General features: G+C 51.3%; 1 protein-coding gene across 1 annotated transcript in view; it reads left to right on the top strand.

Annotated features, from left to right (window-relative positions):
• Positions 1-24,316, top strand: part of LOC128696601 (sodium-coupled monocarboxylate transporter 1) — a 348,670-nt gene that overhangs the window by 210,160 nt on the left and 114,194 nt on the right. Inside the window, exon 7 of the mRNA XM_070094645.1 lies at positions 8,904-9,022. Within this exon, the coding sequence (XP_069950746.1) occupies positions 8,904-9,022 (119 nt within the window). The remainder of the gene's footprint in view (positions 1-8,903; positions 9,023-24,316) is intronic.

Here is a 24,316-nt window from a genome sequence, read left to right as displayed (position 1 = left end):
CAGTGACATACATGTAGCATACAGTGACATATATGTAGCATACAGTGACATACATGTAGCATACAGTGACATATATGTAGCATACAGTGACATACATGAAGCATACAGTGACATACATGTAGCTTACAGTGACATACATGTAGCATACAGTGACATACATGTAGCATACGGTGACATACATGTAGCATACAGTGACATACATGTAGCATACAGTGACATACATGTAGCATACAGTGACATACATGTAGCATACAGTGACATATATGTAGCATACAGTGACGTACATGTAGCATACAGTGACATACATGTAGCATACAGTGACATACATGTAGCATACGGTGACATACATGTAGCGTACAGTGACATACATGTAGCATACAGTGACATACATGTAGCAAACAGTGACATACATGTAGCATACAGTGACGTACATGTAGCATACAGTGACATATATGTAGCATACAGTGACATACATGTAGCATACAGTGACATACATGTAGCATACAGTGACATACATGTAGCGTACAGTGACATACATGTAGCATACAGTGACGTACATGTAGCATACAGTGACATATATGTAGCATACAGTGACATACATGTATCATACAGTGACATACATGTAGCATACAGTGACGTACATGTAGCATACAGTGACATATATGTAGCATACAGTGACATACATGTAGCATACAGTGACATACATGTAGCATACAGTGACATACATGTAGCGTACAGTGACATACATGTAGCATACAGTGACATATATGTAGCGTACAGTGACATACATGTAGCATACAGTGACATACATGTAGCATACAGTGACATACATGTAGCATACAGTGACGTACACGCAGCATACAGTGACATATATGTATTATACAGTGACAAAAACAACCTCTTATAATAAAAAACGTCCACATCAATCACTGATATTTCTTACACATCAAATGGGTTTGTGACCAAAACTCTAAATTCTCACAATTACAAAAAAAAAAAAACGCAATACAAAACATGGTATAAATCCGAGACCTATACATACACTTAAAATATTACGAACAAAGATACAACCAGTAGCCGCTAATGAGTCAAAATAAAAGTTAAACAAAACAAATCAAAAATCCCCAGTACATAATACCAGACATTTGTGGTGTCGTGGCCAGTCCTTCCCACTGCACACACCATCAACAATACATAACCCACCCCAAGTATAAGCTAAAAGGGCCGCTTTTTCCTGTGGAGCCCCCCTTCCCCCCCAAAAAAAAATGTACATCAGAACCGATGTTTTGAAATCAAAATGTCACAACTAGTTTCCTAAAACTGAGATCCTATAAGAGCTTGTTATCCTGGCTATAAGAAGAAATTCCTAACACAGTGAACATAACCATCAGTGTTAACAAATATATCTTCTTCTAGTGTAAATTGGATCACCGGTTCAAGTGCACTGAGCCTCGTCTGAAGTGTTAACTGGATCACCGGTTCAAGTGCACTGAGCCTTGCCTGAAGTGTAAACTGGATCACCGGTTCAAGTGCACTGAGCCTTGTCTGAAGTGTAAACTGGATCACCGGTTCAAGTGCACTGAGCCTTGCCTGAAGTGTAAATTGGATCACCGGTTCAAGTGCACTGAGCCTTGTCTGAAGTGTAAACTGGATCACCGGTTCAAGTGCACTGAGCCTTGTCTGAAGTGTAAACTGGATCACCGGTTCAAGTGCACTGAGCCTTGCCTGAAGTGTAAATTGGATCACCGGTTCAAGTGCACTGAGCCTTGCCTGAAGTGTAAATTGGATCACCGGTTCAAGTGCACTGAGCCTTGCCTGATGTGTAAATTGGATCACCGGTTCAAGTGCACTGAGCCTTGCCTGAAGTGTAAATTGGATCACCGGTTCAAGTGCACTGAGCCTTGCCTGAAGTGTAAATTGGATCACCGGTTCAAGTGCACTGAGCCTTGCCTGAAGTGTAAATTGGATCACCGGTTCAAGTGCACTGAGCCTTGCCTGATGTGTAAATTGGATCACCGGTTCAAGTGCACTGAGCCTTGCCTGAAGTGTTAACTGGATCACCGGTTCAAGTGCACTGAGCCTTGCCTGAAGTGTAAACTGGATCACCGGTTCAAGTGCACTGAGCCTTGCCTGATGTGTAAATTGGATCACCGGTTCAAGTGCACTGAGCCTTGCCTGAAGTGTAAATTGGATCACCGGTTCAAGTGCACTGAGCCTTGCCTGAAGTGTAAATTGGATCACCGGTTCAAGTGCACTGAGCCTTGCCTGAAGTGTAAATTGGATCACCGGTTCAAGTGCACTGAGCCTTGCCTGATGTGTAAATTGGATCACCGGTTCAAGTGCACTGAGCCTTGCCTGAAGTGTTAACTGGATCACCGGTTCAAGTGCACTGAGCCTTGCCTGAAGTGTAAACTGGATCACCGGTTCAAGTGCACTGAGCCTTGTCTGAAGTGTAAACTGGATCACCGGTTCAAGTGCACTGAGCCTTGCCTGAAGTGTAAATTGGATCACCGGTTCAAGTGCACTGAGCCTTGCCTGAAGTGTAAATTGGATCACCGGTTCAAGTGCACTGAGCCTTGCCTGAAGTGTAAATTGGATCACCGGTTCAAGTGCACTGAGCCTTGCCTGATGTGTAAATTGGATCACCGGTTCAAGTGCACTGAGCCTTGCCTGAAGTGTAAATTGGATCACCGGTTCAAGTGCACTGAGCCTTGCCTGAAGTGTAAATTGGATCACCGGTTCAAGTGCACTGAGCCTTGCCTGAAGTGTAAATTGGATCACCGGTTCAAGTGCACTGAGCCTTGCCTGATGTGTAAATTGGATCACCGGTTCAAGTGCACTGAGCCTTGCCTGAAGTGTTAACTGGATCACCGGTTCAAGTGCACTGAGCCTTGCCTGAAGTGTAAATTGGATCACCGGTTCAAGTGCACTGAGCCTTGCCTGAAGTGTTAACTGGATCACCGGTTCAAGTGCACTGAGCCTTGCCTGAAGTGTAAATTGGATCACCGGTTCAAGTGCACTGAGCCTTGCCTGAAGTGTAAATTGGATCAGCGGTTCAAGTGCACTGAGCCTTGCCTGAAGATTCCGTACATCAAAACGTTTGGGAGTTATTACTAGGACGTCGTCCACGTAACGTAACCAAGTGACACTTGAGGGGACGATGTTGGCGAAGTGTTCCGCCTCTAGGCGTTCCATGTACAATTTGGCTAAGACGGCACTGATGGGGGACCCCATTCCCATACCATAGGTTTGTTTGTAGAGACTGTTATTGTTATTGAAAAAAAAGCATTTGAAATTAGCGCAGACTTCAATCAGGTCAACAAAATCTCTGGGAGGTAAAGGTTGATTAAGGTCCTGATTGACTTTACGCGGTAGGTAGTGAAGAGGGAAGTCACGTGCAACCCTCTTTGTGTGAGGTGTTGCAACCCTCTGTGTGAGGTGTTGCAACCCTCTTTGTGTGAAGTGTTGCAACCCCCATTGTGTGAGGTGTTGCAACCCTCTTTGTGTGAGGTGTTGCAACCCTCTTTGTGTGAGGTGTTGCAACCCTCTTTGAGTTAGGTGTTGCAACCCTCTTTGTGTGAGGTGTTGCAACCCTCTTTGTGTGAGGTGTTGCAACCCTCTTTGAGTTAGGTGTTGCAACCCTCTTTGTGTAAGGTGTTGCAACCCTCTTTGAGTTAGGTGTTGCAACCCTCTTTGTGTGAGGTGTTGCAACCCTCTTTGAGTTAGGTGTTGCAACCCTCTTTGAGTTAGATGTTGCAACCCTCTTTGTGTGAGGTGTTGCAACCCTCTTTGAGTGAGGTGTTGCAACCCTCTTTGTGTGAGGTGTTGCAACCCTCTTTGTGTGAGGTGTTGCAACCCTCTTTGTGTGAGGTGTTGCAACCCTCTTTGTGTGAGGTGTTGCAACCCTCTTTGTGTGAGGTGTTGCAACCCTCTTTGTGTGAGGTGTTGCAACCCTCTTCGAGTTAGGTGTTGCAACCCTCTTTGTGTGAGGTGTTGCAACCCTCTTTATGTGAGGTGTTGCAACCCTCTTTGAGTTAGGTGTTGCAACCCTCTTTTAGTTAGGTGTTGCAACCCTCTTTGTGTGAAGTGTTGCAACCCTCTTTGAGTTAGGTGTTGCAACCCTCTTTGTGTGAGGTGTTGCAACCCTCTTTGTGTGAGGTGTTGCAACCCTCTTTGAGTGAGGTGTTGCAACCCTCTTTGAGTGAGGTGTTGCAACCCTCTTTGTGTGAGGTGTTGCAACCCTCTTTGAGTGAGGTGTTGCAACCGTCTTTGAGTGAGGTGTTGCAACCCTCTTTGAGTGAGGTGTTGCAACCCTCTTTGTGTGAGGTGTTGCAACCCTCTTTGAGTTAGGTGTTGCAACCCTTTTTGTGTGAGGTGTTGCAACCCTCTTTGTGTGAGGTGTTGCAACCCTCTTTGAGTTAGGTGTTGCAACCCTCTTGGTATGAGGTGTTGCAACCCTCTTTGAGTTAGGTGTTGCAACCCTCTTTTAGTTAGGTGTTGCAACCCTCTTTGAGTTAGGTGTTGCAACCCTCTTTGTGTGAGGTGTTGCAACCCTCTTTGTGTGAGGTGTTGCAACCCTCTTTGAGTGAGGTGTTGCAACCCTCTTTGAGTGAGGTGTTGCAACCCTCTTTGAGTGAGGTGTTGCAACCCTCTTTGAGTGAGGTGTTGCAACCCTCTTTGTGTGAGGTGTTGCAACCCTCTTTGAGTTAGGTGTTGCAACCCTCTTTGTGTGAGGTGTTGCAACCCTCTTTTAGTTAGGTGTTGCAACCCTCTTTGTGTGAGGTGTTGCAACCCTCTTTGAGTTAGGTGTTGCAACCCTCTTTGTGTGAGGTGTTGCAACCCTCTTTGAGTTAGGTGTTGCAACCCTCTTTGTGTGAGGTGTTGCAACCCTCTTTGAGTTAGGTGTTGCAACCCTCTTTGAGTTAGGTGTTGCAACCCTCTTTGTGTGAGGTGTTGCAACCCTCTTTGAGTGAGGTGTTGCAACCCTCTTTGTGTGAGGTGTTGCAACCCTCTTTGTGTGAGGTGTTGCAACCCTCTTTGTGTGAGGTGTTGCAACCCTCTTTGTGTGAGGTGTTGCAACCCTCTTTGTGTGAGGTGTTGCAACCCTCTTTGTGTGAGGTGTTGCAACCCTCTTTGAGTTAGGTGTTGCAACCCTCTTTGTGTGAGGTGTTGCAACCCTCTTTGTGTGAGGTGTTGCAACCCTCTTTGAGTTAGGTGTTGCAACCCTCTTTTAGTTAGGTGTTGCAACCCTCTTTGTGTGAAGTGTTGCAACCCTCTTTGAGTTAGGTGTTGCAACCCTCTTCGTGTGAGGTGTTGCAACCCTCTTTGTGTGAGGTGTTGCAACCCTCTTTGAGTGAGGTGTTGCAACCCTCTTTGAGTGAGGTGTTGCAACCCTCTTTGTGTGAGGTGTTGCAACCCTCTTTGAGTGAGGTGTTGCAACCCTCTTTGAGTGAGGTGTTGCAACCCTCTTTGTGTGAGGTGTTGCAACCCTCTTTGAGTGAGGTGTTGCAACCCTCTTTGAGTGAGGTGTTGCAACCCTCTTTGAGTGAGTTGTTGCAACCCTCTTTGTGTGAGGTGTTGCAACCCTCTTTGAGTTAGGTGTTGCAACCCTTTTTGTGTGAGGTGTTGCAACCCTCTTTGTGTGAGGTGTTGCAACCCTCTTTGAGTTAGGTGTTGCAACCCTCTTTGTATGAGGTGTTGCAACCCTCTTTGAGTTAGGTGTTGCAACCCTCTTTTAGTTAGGTGTTGCAACCCTCTTTGAGTTAGGTGTTGCAACCCTCTTTGTGTGAGGTGTTGCAACCCTCTTTGTGTGAGGTGTTGCAACCATCTTTTAGTTAGGTGTTGCAACCCTCTTTGAGTTAGGTGTTGCAACCCTCTTTGTGTGAGGTGTTGCAACCCTCTTTGTGTGAGGTGTTGCAACCCTCTTTGAGTGAGGTGTTGCAACCCTCTTTGAGTGAGGTGTTGCAACCCTCTTTGAGTGAGGTGTTGCAACCCTCTTTGAGTGAGGTGTTGCAACCCTCTTTGTGTGAGGTGTTGCAACCCTCTTTGAGTTAGGTGTTGCAACCCTCTTTGTGTGAGGTGTTGCAACCCTCTTTTAGTTAGGTGTTGCAACCCTCTTTGTGTGAGGTGTTGCAACCCTCTTTGAGTGAGGTGTTGCAACCCTCTTTGTGTGAGGTGTTGCAACCCTCTTTGAGTTAGGTGTTGCAACCCTCTTTGTGTGAGGTGTTGCAACCCTCTTTGAGTTAGGTGTTGCAACCCTCTTTTAGTTAGGTGTTGCAACCCTCTTTTAGTTAGGTGTTGCAACCCTCTTTGAGTTAGGTGTTGCAACCCTCTTTTAGTTAGGTGTTGCAACCCTCTTTTAGTTAGGTGTTGCAACCCTCTTTGAGTTAGGTGTTGCAACCCTCTTTGTGTGAGGTGTTGCAACCCTCTTTGTGTGAGGTGTTGCAACCCTCTTTGAGTTAGGTGTTGCAACCCTCTTTTAGTTATGTGTTGCAACCCTCTTTGTGTGAAGTGTTGCAACCCTCTTTGAGTTAGGTGTTGCAACCCTCTTCGTGTGAGGTGTTGCAACCCTCTTTGTGTGAGGTGTTGCAACCCTCTTTGAGTGAGGTGTTGCAACCCTCTTTGAGTGAGGTGTTGCAACCCTCTTTGTGTGAGGTGTTGCAACCCTCTTTGAGTGAGGTGTTGCAACCCTCTTTGAGTGAGGTGTTGCAACCCTCTTTGAGTGAGGTGTTGCAACCCTCTTTGTGTGAGGTGTTGCAACCCTCTTTGAGTTAGGTGTTGCAACCCTTTTTGTGTGAGGTGTTGCAACCCTCTTTGTGTGAGGTGTTGCAACCCTCTTTGAGTTAGGTGTTGCAACCCTCTTTGTATGAGGTGTTGCAACCCTCTTTGAGTTAGGTGTTGCAACCCTCTTTTAGTTAGGTGTTGCAACCCTCTTTGAGTTAGGTGTTGCAACCCTCTTTGTGTGAGGTGTTGCAACCCTCTTTGTGTGAGGTGTTGCAACCCTCTTTTAGTTAGGTGTTGCAACCCTCTTTTAGTTAGGTGTTGCAACCCTCTTTGTGTGAGGTGTTGCAACCCTCTTTGTGTGAGGTGTTGCAACCCTCTTTGAGTGAGGTGTTGCAACCCTCTTTGAGTGAGGTGTTGCAACCCTCTTTGAGTGAGGTGTTGCAACCCTCTTTGAGTGAGGTGTTGCAACCCTCTTTGTGTGAGGTGTTGCAACCCTCTTTGAGTTAGGTGTTGCAACCCTCTTTGTGTGAGGTGTTGCAACCCTCTTTTAGTTAGGTGTTGCAACCCTCTTTGTGTGAGGTGTTGCAACCCTCTTTGAGTTAGGTGTTGCAACCCTCTTTGTGTGAGGTGTTGCAACCCTCTTTGAGTTAGGTGTTGCAACCCTCTTTGTGTGAGGTGTTGCAACCCTCTTTGAGTTAGGTGTTGCAACCCTCTTTTAGTTAGGTGTTGCAACCCTCTTTTAGTTAGGTGTTGCAACCCTCTTTGAGTTAGGTGTTGCAACCCTCTTTTAGTTAGGTGTTGCAACCCTCTTTTAGTTAGGTGTTGCAACCCTCTTTGAGTTAGGTGTTGCTTCTCTTCCCACTTCTAACTGTTCGTCTTAAAATATGGGAATAAGCACATGAATGCGCTCAGGTTTTATTACCTATTTTCACTCATATATATATATATATATATATATATATATATATATATATATATATATATATATATATATATAACTCAAGAAATCGTAATGACACGATTGCAAACAAACCATACCCCCGGCCGGGATTGAACCCGCGGTCATAGAGTCTCAAAACTCCAGCCCGTCGCGTTAGCCACTAGACCAGCTAGCCACAATAAGATTCATCCAACTAGGTATATTTCTACACCATAGGAAGGTTAGCACAGGCACCTCTGTGACCACAAATGCAGTGATGGGACTTGAGCTAGAGTTCGTCACGGCCTCGCTAGCTGGAGATTCGTCTGAAAAAACTTGCATTTGTGGTCACAGTGGTGCCTGTGCTAACCTTAGTATGGTGTAGAAATACACGTAGTTGTACGAATCTTAATGTGGCTAGCTGGTCTAGTGGCTAACGCAACGGGCTGCAGTTTTGAGACTCTTTGACCGTGGGTTCAATCCAGGCCGGGATATGGTTTATATATATATATATATATATATATATATATATATATATATATATATATATATATATATATATATATATATATATATATATATATATATATATATATATATAAAACCACAAACAAGTAGTATTTAATCAATAATAACACTGCGACTAGCTGGAGGATCGAACACCTCATGGCAAACGAAAATTCAAGATGCTCTAAACCACTGGGTCATGCAATGCTACTAACAACTTGAGCCTAGCGAACTAGGCTTGCTTTAAGTTGCGAGGACATGGGTTGCAACCACATCATAGCATGTCCTCGCTACTTGAAGCAAGCCTAGTTCGCTAGGCTCAAGTTGTTTGTAGGTTTGTGTGGTCGTGCGTATGTGTGTGTACTTACCTAACTGTACTCCTCTAATTGTGCTTTCACGGGTCGATTCATAGCTCCTGGTCCCTCCTCTTCGCTGGTCGTTACTAGACCAACCCTCTCCCTGCTCCATTACCCTTATCATACCTCTTCTTATACCTATGAATGGTTCCGTCCTCCACTGCATCACTTTCCAGACTGTTACACTTCCTGACAAATTTCTGACTGAAGAAATACTTCCTAAAATCTCTGTGACTCATCTGAGTCATCAACGTCCACTGTGATCCCTGGCTGTTGTGTCCCATCTCTGGAAATTCCTGTCTCTCTCCACCTTGTCGATTTGGATTAAATCACCAGATTTTATGTTACTTGTGCTATGTTACCTTCTCATTACAGTGAGGTTTATTTCCGGTGTACAGTAGTGTGTCAAGTGCAGGCAACTCAGCTGCCTGCTTACTCTGGGAGGATGTCGTTAAGTTTCTTCCGTGCTTCAAGAATGTTGATGATCAAGGATCCACAAAAACTCTGAAAGTCATTAGTAAGTAATTTATACTGTATTTTGGTATTATTATTTTCACACTGATTTATTTTTTGTCTCAGTGTTTATTCTCTGCATTAAACGAAACATTAATCGATTATACATTTCGTATCTTGGGAAGCGTATATATGCTACAATAGGTCACACAGCAGTAGTTAGGTGTCATTCATCGGGTACCTGAATTAGATTAGGTATTTCTCATAATTTTTTTATTTCTCCCTCTTTTGTTTTTTTTTATTTCGTTTATAAAGAGAGAAAACTTCCTCGAGTCACCTACAACTTTCAAGTCCTCTTTATGGTAATTATTACAAAATTCATACAACTATTGGTACGCCGGTGTTATGTGGCCAAAATTGAAGGATTCATTGTAATATTACTGGGGTGGGTTCCAGTGCTTCCCAAAACCTCTGCAGCTTGGCATTAAATACTCAAAAACGATGCTGCCTGCTTGGACTATGATGCTCAGTGAGAATAAAGTGCTCACGTTCACATTTGCATTTTTAAGCGTAAAATAATATATAAAATCATATTAAATAAATTTGAGCCTATCTCTTGTGAAACGCTTAAATTTTTAATTGATGATGTGTCTAACAGACATAAAAATATTCATTAATTTATATGAAGGCAAAGTTAGGTTAGGTTAACCTAACCATAGACTCAAGTTTTTGTAATCCTAATTTGTGTGTACTAGAGAGCTCTGATTCCAAGTAATGTAATAGTGACACATGACTGCCTACCCTGACTTCTGCTTTTAAGTACCAATTACTATTCGTTACTGAGCACCTATTAGCCCATTCCTTGCTCACACCGAGAGTGGATCCCTTCACGTTACAGCTGGTGGAAACTAGACCCCTCACCTGACCCCCAACTATCACGCTTAGGTGAATACTTGTGGCTGGCAGCGATGATACTCACTGTGGTGGCGATGATACTCACTGTGGCGGCGATGATACTCATGGTGGCGGCGATGATACTCACTGTGGCGGCGATGATACTCACTGTGGCAGCGATGATACTCACTGTGGCAGCGATGATACTCACTGTGGCAGCGATGATACTCACTGTGGCAGCGATGATACTCACTGTGGCAGCGATGATACTCACTGTGGCGGCGATGATACTCACTGTGGCAGCGATGATACTCACTGTGGCGGCGATGATACTCACTGTGGCTGCGATGATACTCATGGTGGCGGCGATGATACTCACTGTGGCGGCGATGATACTCATGGTGGCGGCGATGATACTCACTGTGGCAGCGATGATACTCACTGTGGCGGCGATGATACTCACTGTGGCAGCGATGATACTCACTGTGGCGGCGATGATACTCATGGTGGCGGCGATGATACTCATGGTGGCGGCGATGATACTCATGGTGGCGGCGATGATACTCACTGTGGCGGCGATGATACTCACTGTGGCGGCGATGATACTCACTGTGGCGGCGATGATACTCATGGTGGCGGCGATGATACTCATGGTGGCGGCGATGATACTCATGGTGGCAGCGATGATACTCATGGTGGCGGCGATGATACTCACTGTGGCGGCGATGATACTCATGGTGGCGGCGATGATACTCATGGTGGCGGCGATGATACTCATGGTGGCAGCGATGATACTCATGGTGGCAGCGATGATACTCATGGTGGCGGCGATGATACTCATGGTGGCAGCGATGATACTCATGGTGGCGGCGATGATACTCATGGTGGCGGCGATGATACTCATGGTGGCAGCGATGATACTCATGGTGGCGGCGATGATACTCATGGTGGCGGCGATGATACTCATGGTGGCGGCGATGATACTCACTGTGGCGGCGATGATACTCATGGTGGCGGCGATGATACTCACTGTGGCGGCGATGATACTCATGGTGGCGGCGATGATACTCATTATGGCAACGATGATACTCATGGTGGCGGCGATGATACTCACTGTGGCGGCGATGATACTCACTGTGGCGGCGATGATACTCATTGTGGCAGCGATGATACTCATGGTGGCGGCGATGATACTCACTGTGGCGGCGATGATACTCATGGTGGCAGCGATGATACTCATGGTGGCGGCGATGATACTCATGGTGGCGGCGATGATACTCATGGTGGCGGCGATAATACTCATGGTGGCGGGGATGATACTCATGGTGGCGGCGATGATACTCATGGTGGCAGCGATGATACTCACTGTGGCGGCGATGATACTCATGGTGGCGGCGATGATACTCATGGTGGCGGCGATGATACTCATGGTGGCGGCGATGATACTCATGGTGGCGGCGATGATACTCATGGTGGCGGCGATGATACTCATGGTGTCGGCGATGATACTCATGGTGGCGGCGATGATACTCATGGTGGCGGCGATGATACTCATGGTGGCGGCGATGATACTCAGGGTGCCGGCGATGATACTCATGGTGTCGGCGATGATACTCATGGTGGCGGCGATGATACTCATGGTGGCGGCGATGATACTCATGGTACCGGCGATGATACTCATGGTGGCGGCGATGATACTCATGATGGCGGCGATGATACTCATGGTGGCGGCGATGATACTCATGGTGGCGGCGATGATACTCATGGTGGCGGCGATGATACTCATGGTGGCGGCGATGATACTCACTGTGGCGGCGAGGATACTCATGGTGGCGGCGATGATACTCACTGTGGCGGCGATGATACTCATGGTGGCGGCGATGATACTCATGGTGGCGGCGATGATACTCATGGTGGCAGCGATGATACTCATTGTGGCGGCGATAATACTCATGGTGGCGGCGATGATACTCATGGTGGCGGCGATTATACTCACGGTGGCGGCGATGATACTCATGGTGGCGGCGATGATACTCATGGTGGCGGCGATGATACTCATGGTGGCAGCGATGATACTCATGGTGGCGGCGATGATACTCATGGTGGCGGCGATGATATTCATGGTGGCGGCGATGAAACTCATGGTGGCGGCGATGATACTCATGGTGGCGGCGATGATACTCATGGTGGCGGCGATGATATTCATGGTGGCGGCGATGATACTCATGGTGGCGGCGATGATACTCACTGTGGCGGCGATGTTAGTCATGGTGGCAGCGATGATACTCATGGTGGCGGCGATGATACTCATGGTGGCGGCGATAATACTCATGGTGGCGGAGATGATACTCATGGTGGCGGCGATGATACTCATGGTGGCGGCGATGATACTCACTGTGGCGGCGATGATACTCATGGTGGCGGCGATGATACTCATGGTGGCGGCGATGATACTCATGGTGGCGGCGATGATACTCATGGTGGCGGGGATGATACTCATGGTGGCGGCGATGATACTCATGGTGGCAGCGATGATACTCACTGTGGCGGCGATGATACTCATGGTGGCGGCGATGATACTCATGGTGGCGGCGATGATACTCATGGTGGCGGCGATGATACTCATGGTGGCGGCGATGATACTCATGGTGGCAGCGATGATACTCATGGTGGCGGCGATGATACTCATGGTGGCGGCGATGATACTCATGGTGGCGGCGATGATACTCATGGTGGCAGCGATGATACTCATGGTGGCGGCGATGATACTCACTGTGGCGGCGATGATACTCATGGTGGCGGCGATGATACTCATGGTGGCGGCGATGATACTCACTGTGGCGGCGATGATACTCATGGTGGCGGCGATGATACTCATGGTGGCGGCGATGATACTCATGGTGGCGGCGATGATACTCATGGTGGCGGCGATGATACACATGGTGGCGGCGATGATACTCATGGTGGCGGCGATGATACTCATGGTGGCGGCGATGATACTCATGGTGGCGGCGATGATACTCATGGTGGCGGCGATGATACTCATGGTGGCGGCGATGATACTCATGGTGGCGGCGATGATACTCATGGTGGCGGCGATGATACTCATGGTGGCGGCGATGATACTCATGGTGGCGGCGATGATACTCATGGTGTCGGCGATGATACTCATGGTGGCGGCGATGATACTCATGGTGGCGGCGATGATACTCAGGGTGGCGGCGATGATACTCATGGTGTCGGCGATGATACTCATGGTGGCGGCGATGATACTCATGGTGGCGGCGATGATACTCATGGTGGCAGCGATGATACTCATGGTTGCGGCGATGATACTCATGGTGGCGGCGATGATACTCATGGTGGCGGCGATGATACTCACTGTGGCGGCGAGGATACTCATGGTGGCGGCGATGATACTCACTGTGGCGGCGATGATACTCATGGTGGCGGCGATGATACTCATGGTGGCGGCGATGATACTCATGGTGGCAGCGATGATACTCATTGTGGCGGCGATGATACTCATGGTGGCGGCGATGATACTCATGGTGGCGGCGATTATACTCATGGTGGCGGCGATGATACTCATGGTGGCGGCGATGATACTCATGGTGGCGGCGATGATACTCATGGTGGCAGCGATGATACTCATGGTGGCGGCGATGATACTCATGGTGGCGGCGATGATATTCATGGTGGCGGCGATGATACTCATGGTGGCGGCGATGATACTCATGGTGGCGGCGATGATACTCATGGTGGCGGCGATGATACTCATGGTGGCGGCGATGATACTCATGGTGGCGGCGATGATACTCATGGTGGCGGCGATGATACTCATGGTGGCAGCGATGATACTCATGGTGGCGGCGATGATACTCATGGTGGCGGCGATGATACTCATGGTGGCGGCGATGATACTCATGGTGGCGGCGATGATACTCATGGTGGCGGCGATGATACTCATGGTGGCGGCGATGATACTCATGGTGGCGGCGATGATACTCATGGTGGCGGCGATGATACTCATGGTGGCGGCGATGATACTCATGGTGGCGGCGATGATACTCATGGTGGCGGCGATGATACTCATGGTGGCGGCGATGATACTCATGGTGGCGGCGATGATACTCATGGTGGCGGCGATGATACTCATGGTGGCGGCGATGATACTCATGGTGGCGGCGATGATACTCATGGTGGAGGCGATGATACTCATGGTGGCGGCGATGATACTCATGGTGGCGGCGATGATACTCATGGTGGCGGCGATGATACTCATGGTGGCGGCGATGATACTCATGGTGGCGGCGATGGTACTCATGGTGGCGGCGATGATACTCATGGTGGCGGCGATGATACTCATGGTGGCAGCGATGATACTCATTGTGGCGGCGATGATACTCATGGTGGCGGCGATGATACTCATGGTGGCGGCGATGATACTCACTGTGGCGGCGATGATACTCATGGTGGCGGCGATGATACTCATGGTGGCGGCGATGATACTCATGGTGGCGGCGATGATACTCATGGAGGCGGCGATGATACTCATATTGGCGGCGATGATACTCATGGTGGCGGCGATGATACTCATGGTGGCGGCGATGATACTCATGGTGGCGGCGATGATACTCATGGTGGCGGCGATGATACTCATGGTGGCGGCGATGATACTCAAGGTGGCGGCGATGATACTCACTGTGGCGGCGATGATACTCATGGTGGCGGCGATGATACTCATGGTGGCGGCGATGATACTCATGGTGGCGGCGATGATACTCATGGTGGCGGCGATGATACTCATGGTGGCGGCGATGATACTCATGGTGGCGGCGATGATACTCATGGTGGCGGCGATGATACTCATGGTGGCGGCGATGATACTCATGGTGGCAGCGATGATACTCATTGTGGCGGCGATAATACTCATGGTGGCGGCGATGATACTCATGGTGGCGGCGATTATACTCACGGTGGCGGCGATGATACTCATGGTGGCGGCGATGATACTCATGGTGGCGGCGATGATACTCATGGTGGCAGCGATGATACTCATGGTGGCGGCGATGATACTCATGGTGGCGGCGATGATATTCATGGTGGCGGCGATGAAACTCATGGTGGCGGCGATGATACTCATGGTGGCGGCGATGATACTCATGGTGGCGGCGATGATACTCATGGTGGCGGCGATGATACTCATGGTGGCGGCGATGATACTCACTGTGGCGGCGATGATACTCATGGTGGCAGCGATGATACTCATGGTGGCGGCGATGATACTCATGGTGGCGGCGATAATACTCATGGTGGCGGAGATGATACTCATGGTGGCGGCGATGATACTCATGGTGGCGGCGATGATACTCACTGTGGCGGCGATGATACTCATGGTGGCGGCGATGATACTCATGGTGGCGGCGATGATACTCATGGTGGCGGCGATGATACTCATGGTGGCGGGGATGATACTCATGGTGGCGGCGATGATACTCATGGTGGCAGCGATGATACTCACTGTGGCGGCGATGATACTCATGGTGGCGGCGATGATACTCATGGTGGCGGCGATGATACTCATGGTGGCGGCGATGATACTCATGGTGGCGGCGATGATACTCATGGTGGCAGCGATGATACTCATGGTGGCGGCGATGATACTCATGGTGGCGGCGATGATACTCATGGTGGCGGCGATGATACTCATGGTGGCAGCGATGATACTCATGGTGGCGGCGATGATACTCACTGTGGCGGCGATGATACTCATGGTAGCGGTGATGATACTCATGGTGGCGGCGATGATACTCACTGTGGCGGCGATGATACTCATGGTGGCGGCGATGATACTCATGGTGGCGGCGATGATACTCATGGTGGCGGCGATGATACTCATGGTGGCGGCGATGATACACATGGTGGCGGCGATGATACTCATGGTGGCGGCGATGATACTCATGGTGGCGGCGATGATACTCATGGTGGCGGCGATGATACTCATGGTGGCGGCGATGATACTCATGGTGGCGGCGATGATACTCATGGTGGCGGCGATGATACTCACTGTGGCGGCGATGATACTCATGGTGGCGGCGATGATACTCATGGTGGCGGCGATGATACTCATGGTGGCGGCGATGATACTCATGGTGGCGGCGATGATACTCATGGTGGCGGCGATGATACTCATGGTGGCGGCGATGATACTCATGGTGGCGGCGATGATACTCATGGTGGCGGCGATGATACTCATGGTGTCGGCGATGATACTCATGGTGGCGGCGATGATACTCATGGTGGCGGCGATGATACTCAGGGTGGCGGCGATGATACTCATGGTGTCGGCGATGATACTCATGGTGGCGGCGATGATACTCATGGTGGCGGCGATGATACTCATGGTGGCGGCGATGATACTCATGGTTGCGGCGATGATACTCATGGTGGCGGCGATGATACTCATGGTGGCGGCGATGATACTCACTGTGGCGGCGAGGATACTCATGGTGGCGGAGATGATACTCACTGTGGCGGCGATGATACTCATGGTGGCGGCGATGATACTCATGGTGGCGGCGATGATACTCATGGTGGCAGCGATGATACTCATTGTGGCGGCGATGATACTCATGGTGGCGGCGATGATACTCATGGTGGCGGCGATTATACTCATGGTGGCGGCGATGATACTCATGGTGGCGGCGATGATACTCATGGTGGCGGCGATGATACTCATGGTGGCAGCGATGATACTCATGGTGGCGGCGATGATACTCATGGTGGCGGCGATGATATTCATGGTGGCTGCGATGATACTCATGGTGGCGGCGATGATACTCATGGTGGCGGCGATGATACTCATGGTGGCGGCGATGATACTCATGGTGGCGGCGATGATACTCATGGTGGCGGCGATGATACTCATGGTGGCGGCGATGATACTCATGGTGGCAGCGATGATACTCATGGTGGCGGCGATGATACTCATGGTTGCGGCGATGATACTCATGGTGGCGGCGATGATACTCATGGTGGCGGCGATGATACTCATGGTGGCGGCGATGATACTCATGGTGGCGGCGATGATACTCATGGTGGCGGCGATGATACTCATGGTGGCGGCGATGATACTCATGGTGGCGGCGATGATACTCATGGTGGCGGCGATGATACTCATGGTGGCGGCGATGATACTCATGGTGGCGGCGATGATACTCATGGTGGCGGCGATGATACTCATGGTGGAGGCGATGATACTCATGGTGGCGGCGATGATACTCATGGTGGCGGCGATGATACTCATGGTGGCGGCGATGATACTCATGGTGGCGGCGATGATACTCATGGTGGCGGCGATGATACTCATGGTGGCGGCGATGATACTCATGGTGGCAGCGATGATACTCATTGTGGCGGCGATGATACTCATTGTGGCGGCGATGATACTCATGGTGGCGGCGATGATACTCATGGTGGCGGCGATGATACTCACTGTGGCGGCGATGATACTCATGGTGGCGGCGATGATACTCATGGTGGCGGCGATGATACTCATGGTGGCGGCGATGATACTCATGGAGGCGGCGATGATACTCATATTGGCGGCGATGATACTCATGGTGGCGGCGATGATACTCATGGTGGCGGCGATGATACTCATGGTGGCGGCGATGATACTCATGGTGGCGGCGATGATACTCATGGTGGCGGCGATGATACTCATGGTGGCGGCGATGATACTCACTGTGGCGGCGATGATACTCATGGTGGCGGCGATGATACTCATGGTGGCGGCGATGATACTCATGGTGGCGGCGATGATACTCATGGTGGCGGCGATGATATTCATGGTGGCGGCGATGATACTCATGGTGGCGGCGATGATACTCATGGTGGCGGCGATGATACTCATGGTGGCAGCGATGATACTCATGGTGGCGGCGATGATACTCATGGTGGCGGCGATGATACTCATGGTGGCGGCGATGATACTCATGGTGGCAGCGATGATACTCATGGTGGCGGCGATGATACTCACTGTGGCGGCGATGATACTCATGGTGGCGGCGATGATACTCATGGTGGCGGCGATGATACTCACTGTGGCGGCGATGATACTCATGGTGGCGGCGATGATACTCATGGTGGCGGCGATGATACTCACTGTGGCGGCGATGATACTCATGGTGGCGGCGATGATACTCATGGTGGCGGCGATGATACTCATGGTGGCGGCGATGATACTCATGGAGGCGGCGATGATACTCATATTGGCGGCGATGATACTCATGGTGGCGGCGATGATACTCATGGTGGCGGCGATGATACTCATGGTGGCGGCGATGATACTCATGGTGGCGGCGATGATACTCATGGTGGCGGCGATGATACTCATGGTGGCGGCGATGATACTCACTGTGGCGGCGATGATACTCATGGTGGCGGCGATGATACTCATGGTGGCGGCGATGATACTCATGGTGGCGGCGATGATACTCATGGTGGCGGCGATGATACTCATGGTGGCGGCGATGATACTCATGGTGGCGGCGATGATACTCATGGTGGCGGCGATGATACTCATGGTGGCGGCGATGATACTCATGGTGGCGGCGATGATACTCATGGTGGCGGCGATGATACTCATGGTGGCGGCGATGATACTCATGGTGGCGGCGATGATACTCATGGTGGCGGCGATGATACTCATGGTGGCGGCGATGATACTCATGGTGGCGGCGATGATACTCATGGTGGCGGCGATGATACTCATGGTGGCGGCGATGATACTCATGGTGGCGGCGATGATACTCATGGTGGCGGCGATGATACTCATGGTGGCGGCGATGATACTCATGGTGGCGGCGATGATACTCATGGTGGCGGCGATGATACTCATGGTGGCAGCGATGATACTCATTGTGGCGGCGATGATACTCATGGTGGCGGCGATGATACTCATGGTGGCGGCGATGATACTCATGGTGGCAGCGATGATACTCATGGTGGCGGCGATGATACTCACTGTGGCGGCGATGATACTCATGGTGGCGGCGATGATACTCATGGTGGCGGCGATGATACTCATGGTGGCGGCGATGATACTCATGGTGGCGGCGATGATACTCATGGTGGCGGCGATGATACTCATGGTGGCGGCGATGATACTCATGGTGGCGGCGATGATACTCATGGTGGCGGCGATGATACTCATGGTGGCGGCGATGATACTCATGGTGGCGGCGATGATACTCATGGTGGCGGCGATGATACTCATGGTGGCGGCGATGATACTCATGGTGGCGGCGATGATACTCATGGTGTCGGCGATGATACTCATGGTGGCGGCGATGATACTCATGGTGGCGGCGATGATACTCAGGGTGGCGGCGATGATACTCATGGTGGCGGCGATGATACTCATGGTGGCGGCGATGATACTCATGGTGGCGGCGATGATACTCATGGTGGCGGCGATGATACTCATGGTGGCGGCGATGATACTCATGGTGGCGGCGATGATACTCATGGTGGCGGCGATGATACTCATGGTGGCGGCGATGATACTCATGGTGGCGGCGATGATACTCATGGTGGCGGCGATGATACTCATGGTGGCGGCGATGATACTCATGGTGGCGGCGATGATACTCATGGTAACGGCGATGATACTCATGGTGGCGGCGATGATACTCATGGTGGCGGCGATGATACTCATGGTGGCGGCGATGATACTCATGGTGGCGGCGATGATACTCATGGTGGCGGCGATGATACTCATGGTGGCGGCGATGATACTCATGGTGGCTGCGATGATACTCATGGTGGCAGCGATGATACTCATTGTGGCGGCGATGATACTCATTGTGGCGGCGATGATACTCATGGTGGCGGCGATGATACTCATGGTGGCGGCGATGATACTCACTGTGGCGGCGATGATACTCATGGTGGCGGCGATGATACTCATGGTGGCGGCGATGATACTCATGGTGGCGGCGATGATACTCATGGAGGCGGCGATGATACTCATATTGGCGGCGATGATACTCATGGTGGCGGCGATGATACTCATGGTGGCGGCGATGATACTCATGGTGGCGGCGATGATACTCATGGTGGCGGCGATGATACTCATGGTGGCGGCGATGATACTCATGGTGGCGGCGATGATACTCACTGTGGCGGCGATGATACTCATGGTGGCGGCGATGATACTCATGGTGGCGGCGATGATACTCATGGTGGCGGCGATGATACTCATGGTGGCGGCGATGATACTCATGGTGGCGGCGATGATACTCATGGTGGCGGCGATGATACTCATGGTGGCGGCGATGATACTCATGGTGGCAGCGATGATACTCATGGTGGCGGCGATGATACTCATGGTGGCGGCGATGATACTCATGGTGGCGGCGATGATACTCATGGTGGCAGCGATGATACTCATGGTGGCGGCGATGATACTCACTGTGGCGGCGATGATACTCATGGTGGCGGCGATGATACTCATGGTGGCGGCGATGATACTCACTGTGGCGGCGATGATACTCATGGTGGCGGCGATGATACTCATGGTGGCGGCGATGATACTCACTGTGGCGGCGATGATACTCATGGTGGCGGCGATGATACTCATGGTGGCGGCGATGATACTCATGGTGGCGGCGATGATACTCATGGAGGCGGCGATGATACTCATATTGGCGGCGATGATACTCATGGTGGCGGCGATGATACTCATGGTGGCGGCGATGATACTCATGGTGGCGGCGATGATACTCATGGTGGCGGCGATGATACTCATGGTGGCGGCGATGATACTCATGGTGGCGGCGATGATACTCACTGTGGCGGCGATGATACTCATGGTGGCGGCGATGATACTCACTGTGGCGGCGATGATACTCATGGTGGCGGCGATGATACTCATGGTGGCGGCGATGATACTCATGGTGGCGGCGATGATACTCATGGTGGCGGCGATGATACTCATGGTGGCGGCGATGATACTCACTGTGGCGGCGATGATACTCATGGTGGCGGCGATGATACTCATGGTGGCGGCGATGATACTCATGGTGGCGGCGATGATACTCATGGTGGCGGCGATGATACTCATGGTTGCGGCGATGATACTCATGGTGGCGGCGATGATACTCATTGTGGCGGCGATGATACTCATGGTGGCGGCGATGATACTCATGGTGGCGGCGATGATACTCATGGTGGCGGCGATGATACTCATGGTGGCGGCGATGATACTCACGGTGGCAGCGATGATACTCATGGTGGCGGCGATGATACTCATGGTGGCGGCGATGATACTCATGGTGGCAGCGATGATACTCATTGTGGCGGCGATGATACTCATGGTGGCGGCGATGATACTCATGGTGGCGGCGATGATACTCATGGTGGCAGCGATGATACTCATGGTGGCGGCGATGATACTCACTGTGGCGGCGATGATACTCATGGTGGCGGCGATGATACTCATGGTGGCGGCGATGATACTCATGGTGGCGGCGATGATAATCATGGTGGCAGCGATGATACTCATGGTGGCGGCGATGATACTCATGGTGGCGGCGATGATACTCATGGTGGCGGCGATGATACTCATGGTGGCAGCGATGATACTCATGGTGGCGGCGATGATACTCACTGTGGCGGCGATGATACTCATGGTGGCGGCGATGATACTCGTGGTGGCAGCGATGATACTCACTGTGGCGGCGATGATACTCATGGTGGCGGCGATGATACTCATGGTGGCGGCGATGATACTCATGGTGGCGGCGATGATACTCATGGTGGCGGCGATGATACACATGGTGGCGGCGATGATACTCATGGTGGCGGCGATGATACTCATGGTGGCGGCGATGATACTCATGGTGGCGGCGATGATACTCATGGTGGCGGCGATGATACTCATGGTGGCGGCGATGATACTCACTGTGGCGGCGATGATACTCATGGTGGCGGCGATGATACTCATGGTGGCGGCGATGATACTCATGGTGGCGGCGATGATACTCATGGTGGCGGCGATGATACTCATGGTGGCGGCGATGATACTCATGGTGGCGGCGATGATACTCATGGTGGCGGCGATGATACTCATGGTGGCGGCGGTGATACTCATGGTGTCGGCGATGATACTCATGGTGGCGGCGATGATACTCATGGTGGCGGCGATGATACTCAGGGTGGCGGCGATGATACTCATGGTGTCGGCGATGATACTCATGGTGGCGGCGATGATACTCATGGTGGCGGCGATGATACTCATGGTGGCGGCGATGATACTCATTGTTGCGGCGATGATACTCATGGTGGCGGCGATGATACTCATGGTGGCGGCGATGATACTCATGGTGGCGGCGATGATACTCATTGTGGCGGCGATGATACTCATGGTGGCGGCGATGATACTCACTGTGGCGGCGAGGATACTCATGGTGGCGGCGATGATACTCACTGTGGCGGCGATGATACTCATGGTGGCGGCGATGATACTCATGGTGGCGGCGATGATACTCATGGTGGCAGCGATGATACTCATTGTGGCGGCGATGATACTCATGGTGGCGGCGATGATACTCATGGTGGCGGCGATTATACTCATGGTGGCGGCGATGATACTCATGGTGTCGGCGATGATACTCATGGTGGCGGCGATGATACTCATGGTGGCAGCGATGATACTCATGGTGGCGGCGATGATACTCATGGTGGCAGCGATGATACTCATGGTGGCGGCGATGATACTCATGGTGGCGGCGATGATACTCATGGTGGCGGCGATGATACTCATGGTGGCGGCGATGATACTCATGGTGGCGGCGATGATACTCATGGTGGCGGCGATGATACTCATGGTGGCGGCGATGATACTCATGGTGGCGGCGATGATACTCATGGTGGCGGCGATGATACTCATGGTGGCAGCGATGATACTCATTGTGGCGGCGATGATACTCATGGTGGCGGCGATGATACTCATGGTGGCGGCGATGATACTCATTGTGGCGGCGATGATACTCATGGTGGCGGCGATGATACTCATGGTGGCGGCGATGATACTCATGGTGGCGGCGATGATACTCATGGTGGCGGCGATGATACTCATGGTGGCGGCGATGATACTCATGGTGGCGGCGATGATACTCATGGTGGCGGCGATGATACTCATGGTGGCGGCGATGATACTCATGGTGGCGGCGATGATACTCATGGTGGCGGCGATGATACTCATGGTGGAGGCGATGATACTCATGGTGGCGGCGATGATACTCATGGTGGCGGCGATAATACTCATGGTGGCGGCGATGATACTCATGGTGGCGGCGATGATACTCATGGTGGCGGCGATGATACTCATGGTGGCGGCGATGATACTCATGGTGGCGGCGATGATACTCATGGTGGCGGCGATGATACTCATTGTGGCGGCGATGATACTCATGGTGGCGGCGATGATACTCATGGTGGCGGCGATGATACTCACTGTGGCGGCGATGATACTCATGGTGGCGGCGATGATACTCATGGTGGCGGCGATGATACTCATGGTGGCGGCGATGATACTCATGGTGGCGGCGATGATACTCATGGTGGCAGCGATGATACTCATGGTGGCGGCGATGATACTCATGGTGGCGGCGATGATACTCATGGTGACAGCGATGATACTCATGGTGGCGGCGATGATACTCATGGTGGCAGCGATGATACTCATTGTGGCGGCGATGATACTCATGGTGGCGGCGATGATACTCATGGTGGCGGCGATGATACTCATGGTGGCAGCGATGATACTCATGGTGGCGGCGATGATACTCACTGTGGCGGCGATGATACTCATGGTGGCGGCGATGATACTCATGGTGGCGGCGATGATACTCATGGTGGCGGCGATGATACTCATGGTGGCGGCGATGATACTCATGGTGGCGGCGATGATACTCATGGTGGCGGCGATGATACTCATGGTGGCGGCGATGATACTCATGGTGGAGGCGATGATACTCATGGTGGCGGCGATGATACTCATGGTGGCGGCGATGATACTCATGGTGGCGGCGATGATACTCATGGTGGCGGCGATGATACTCATGGTGGCGGCGATGATACTCATGGTGGCGGCGATGATACTCATGGTGGCGGCGATGATACTCATGGTGGCGGCGATGATACTCATGGTGGCGGCGATGATACTCATGGTGGCGGCGATGATACTCATGGTGGCGGCGATGATACTCACTGTGGCGGCGATGATACTCATGGTGGCGGCGATGATACTCATGGTGGCGGCGATGATACTCATGGTGGCGGCGATGATACTCATGGTGGCGGCGATGATACTCATGGTGGCAGCGATGATACTCATGGTGGCGGCGATGATACTCATGGTGGCGGCGATGATACTCATGGTGACAGCGATGAT

This window comes from Cherax quadricarinatus, chromosome 47, assembly GCF_038502225.1.
Source record: "Cherax quadricarinatus isolate ZL_2023a chromosome 47, ASM3850222v1, whole genome shotgun sequence".
In the NCBI taxonomy this organism is placed as follows: Eukaryota; Metazoa; Arthropoda; class Malacostraca; order Decapoda; family Parastacidae; genus Cherax; species Cherax quadricarinatus.
This window is presented reverse-complemented; position numbering and strand designations above follow the sequence as displayed.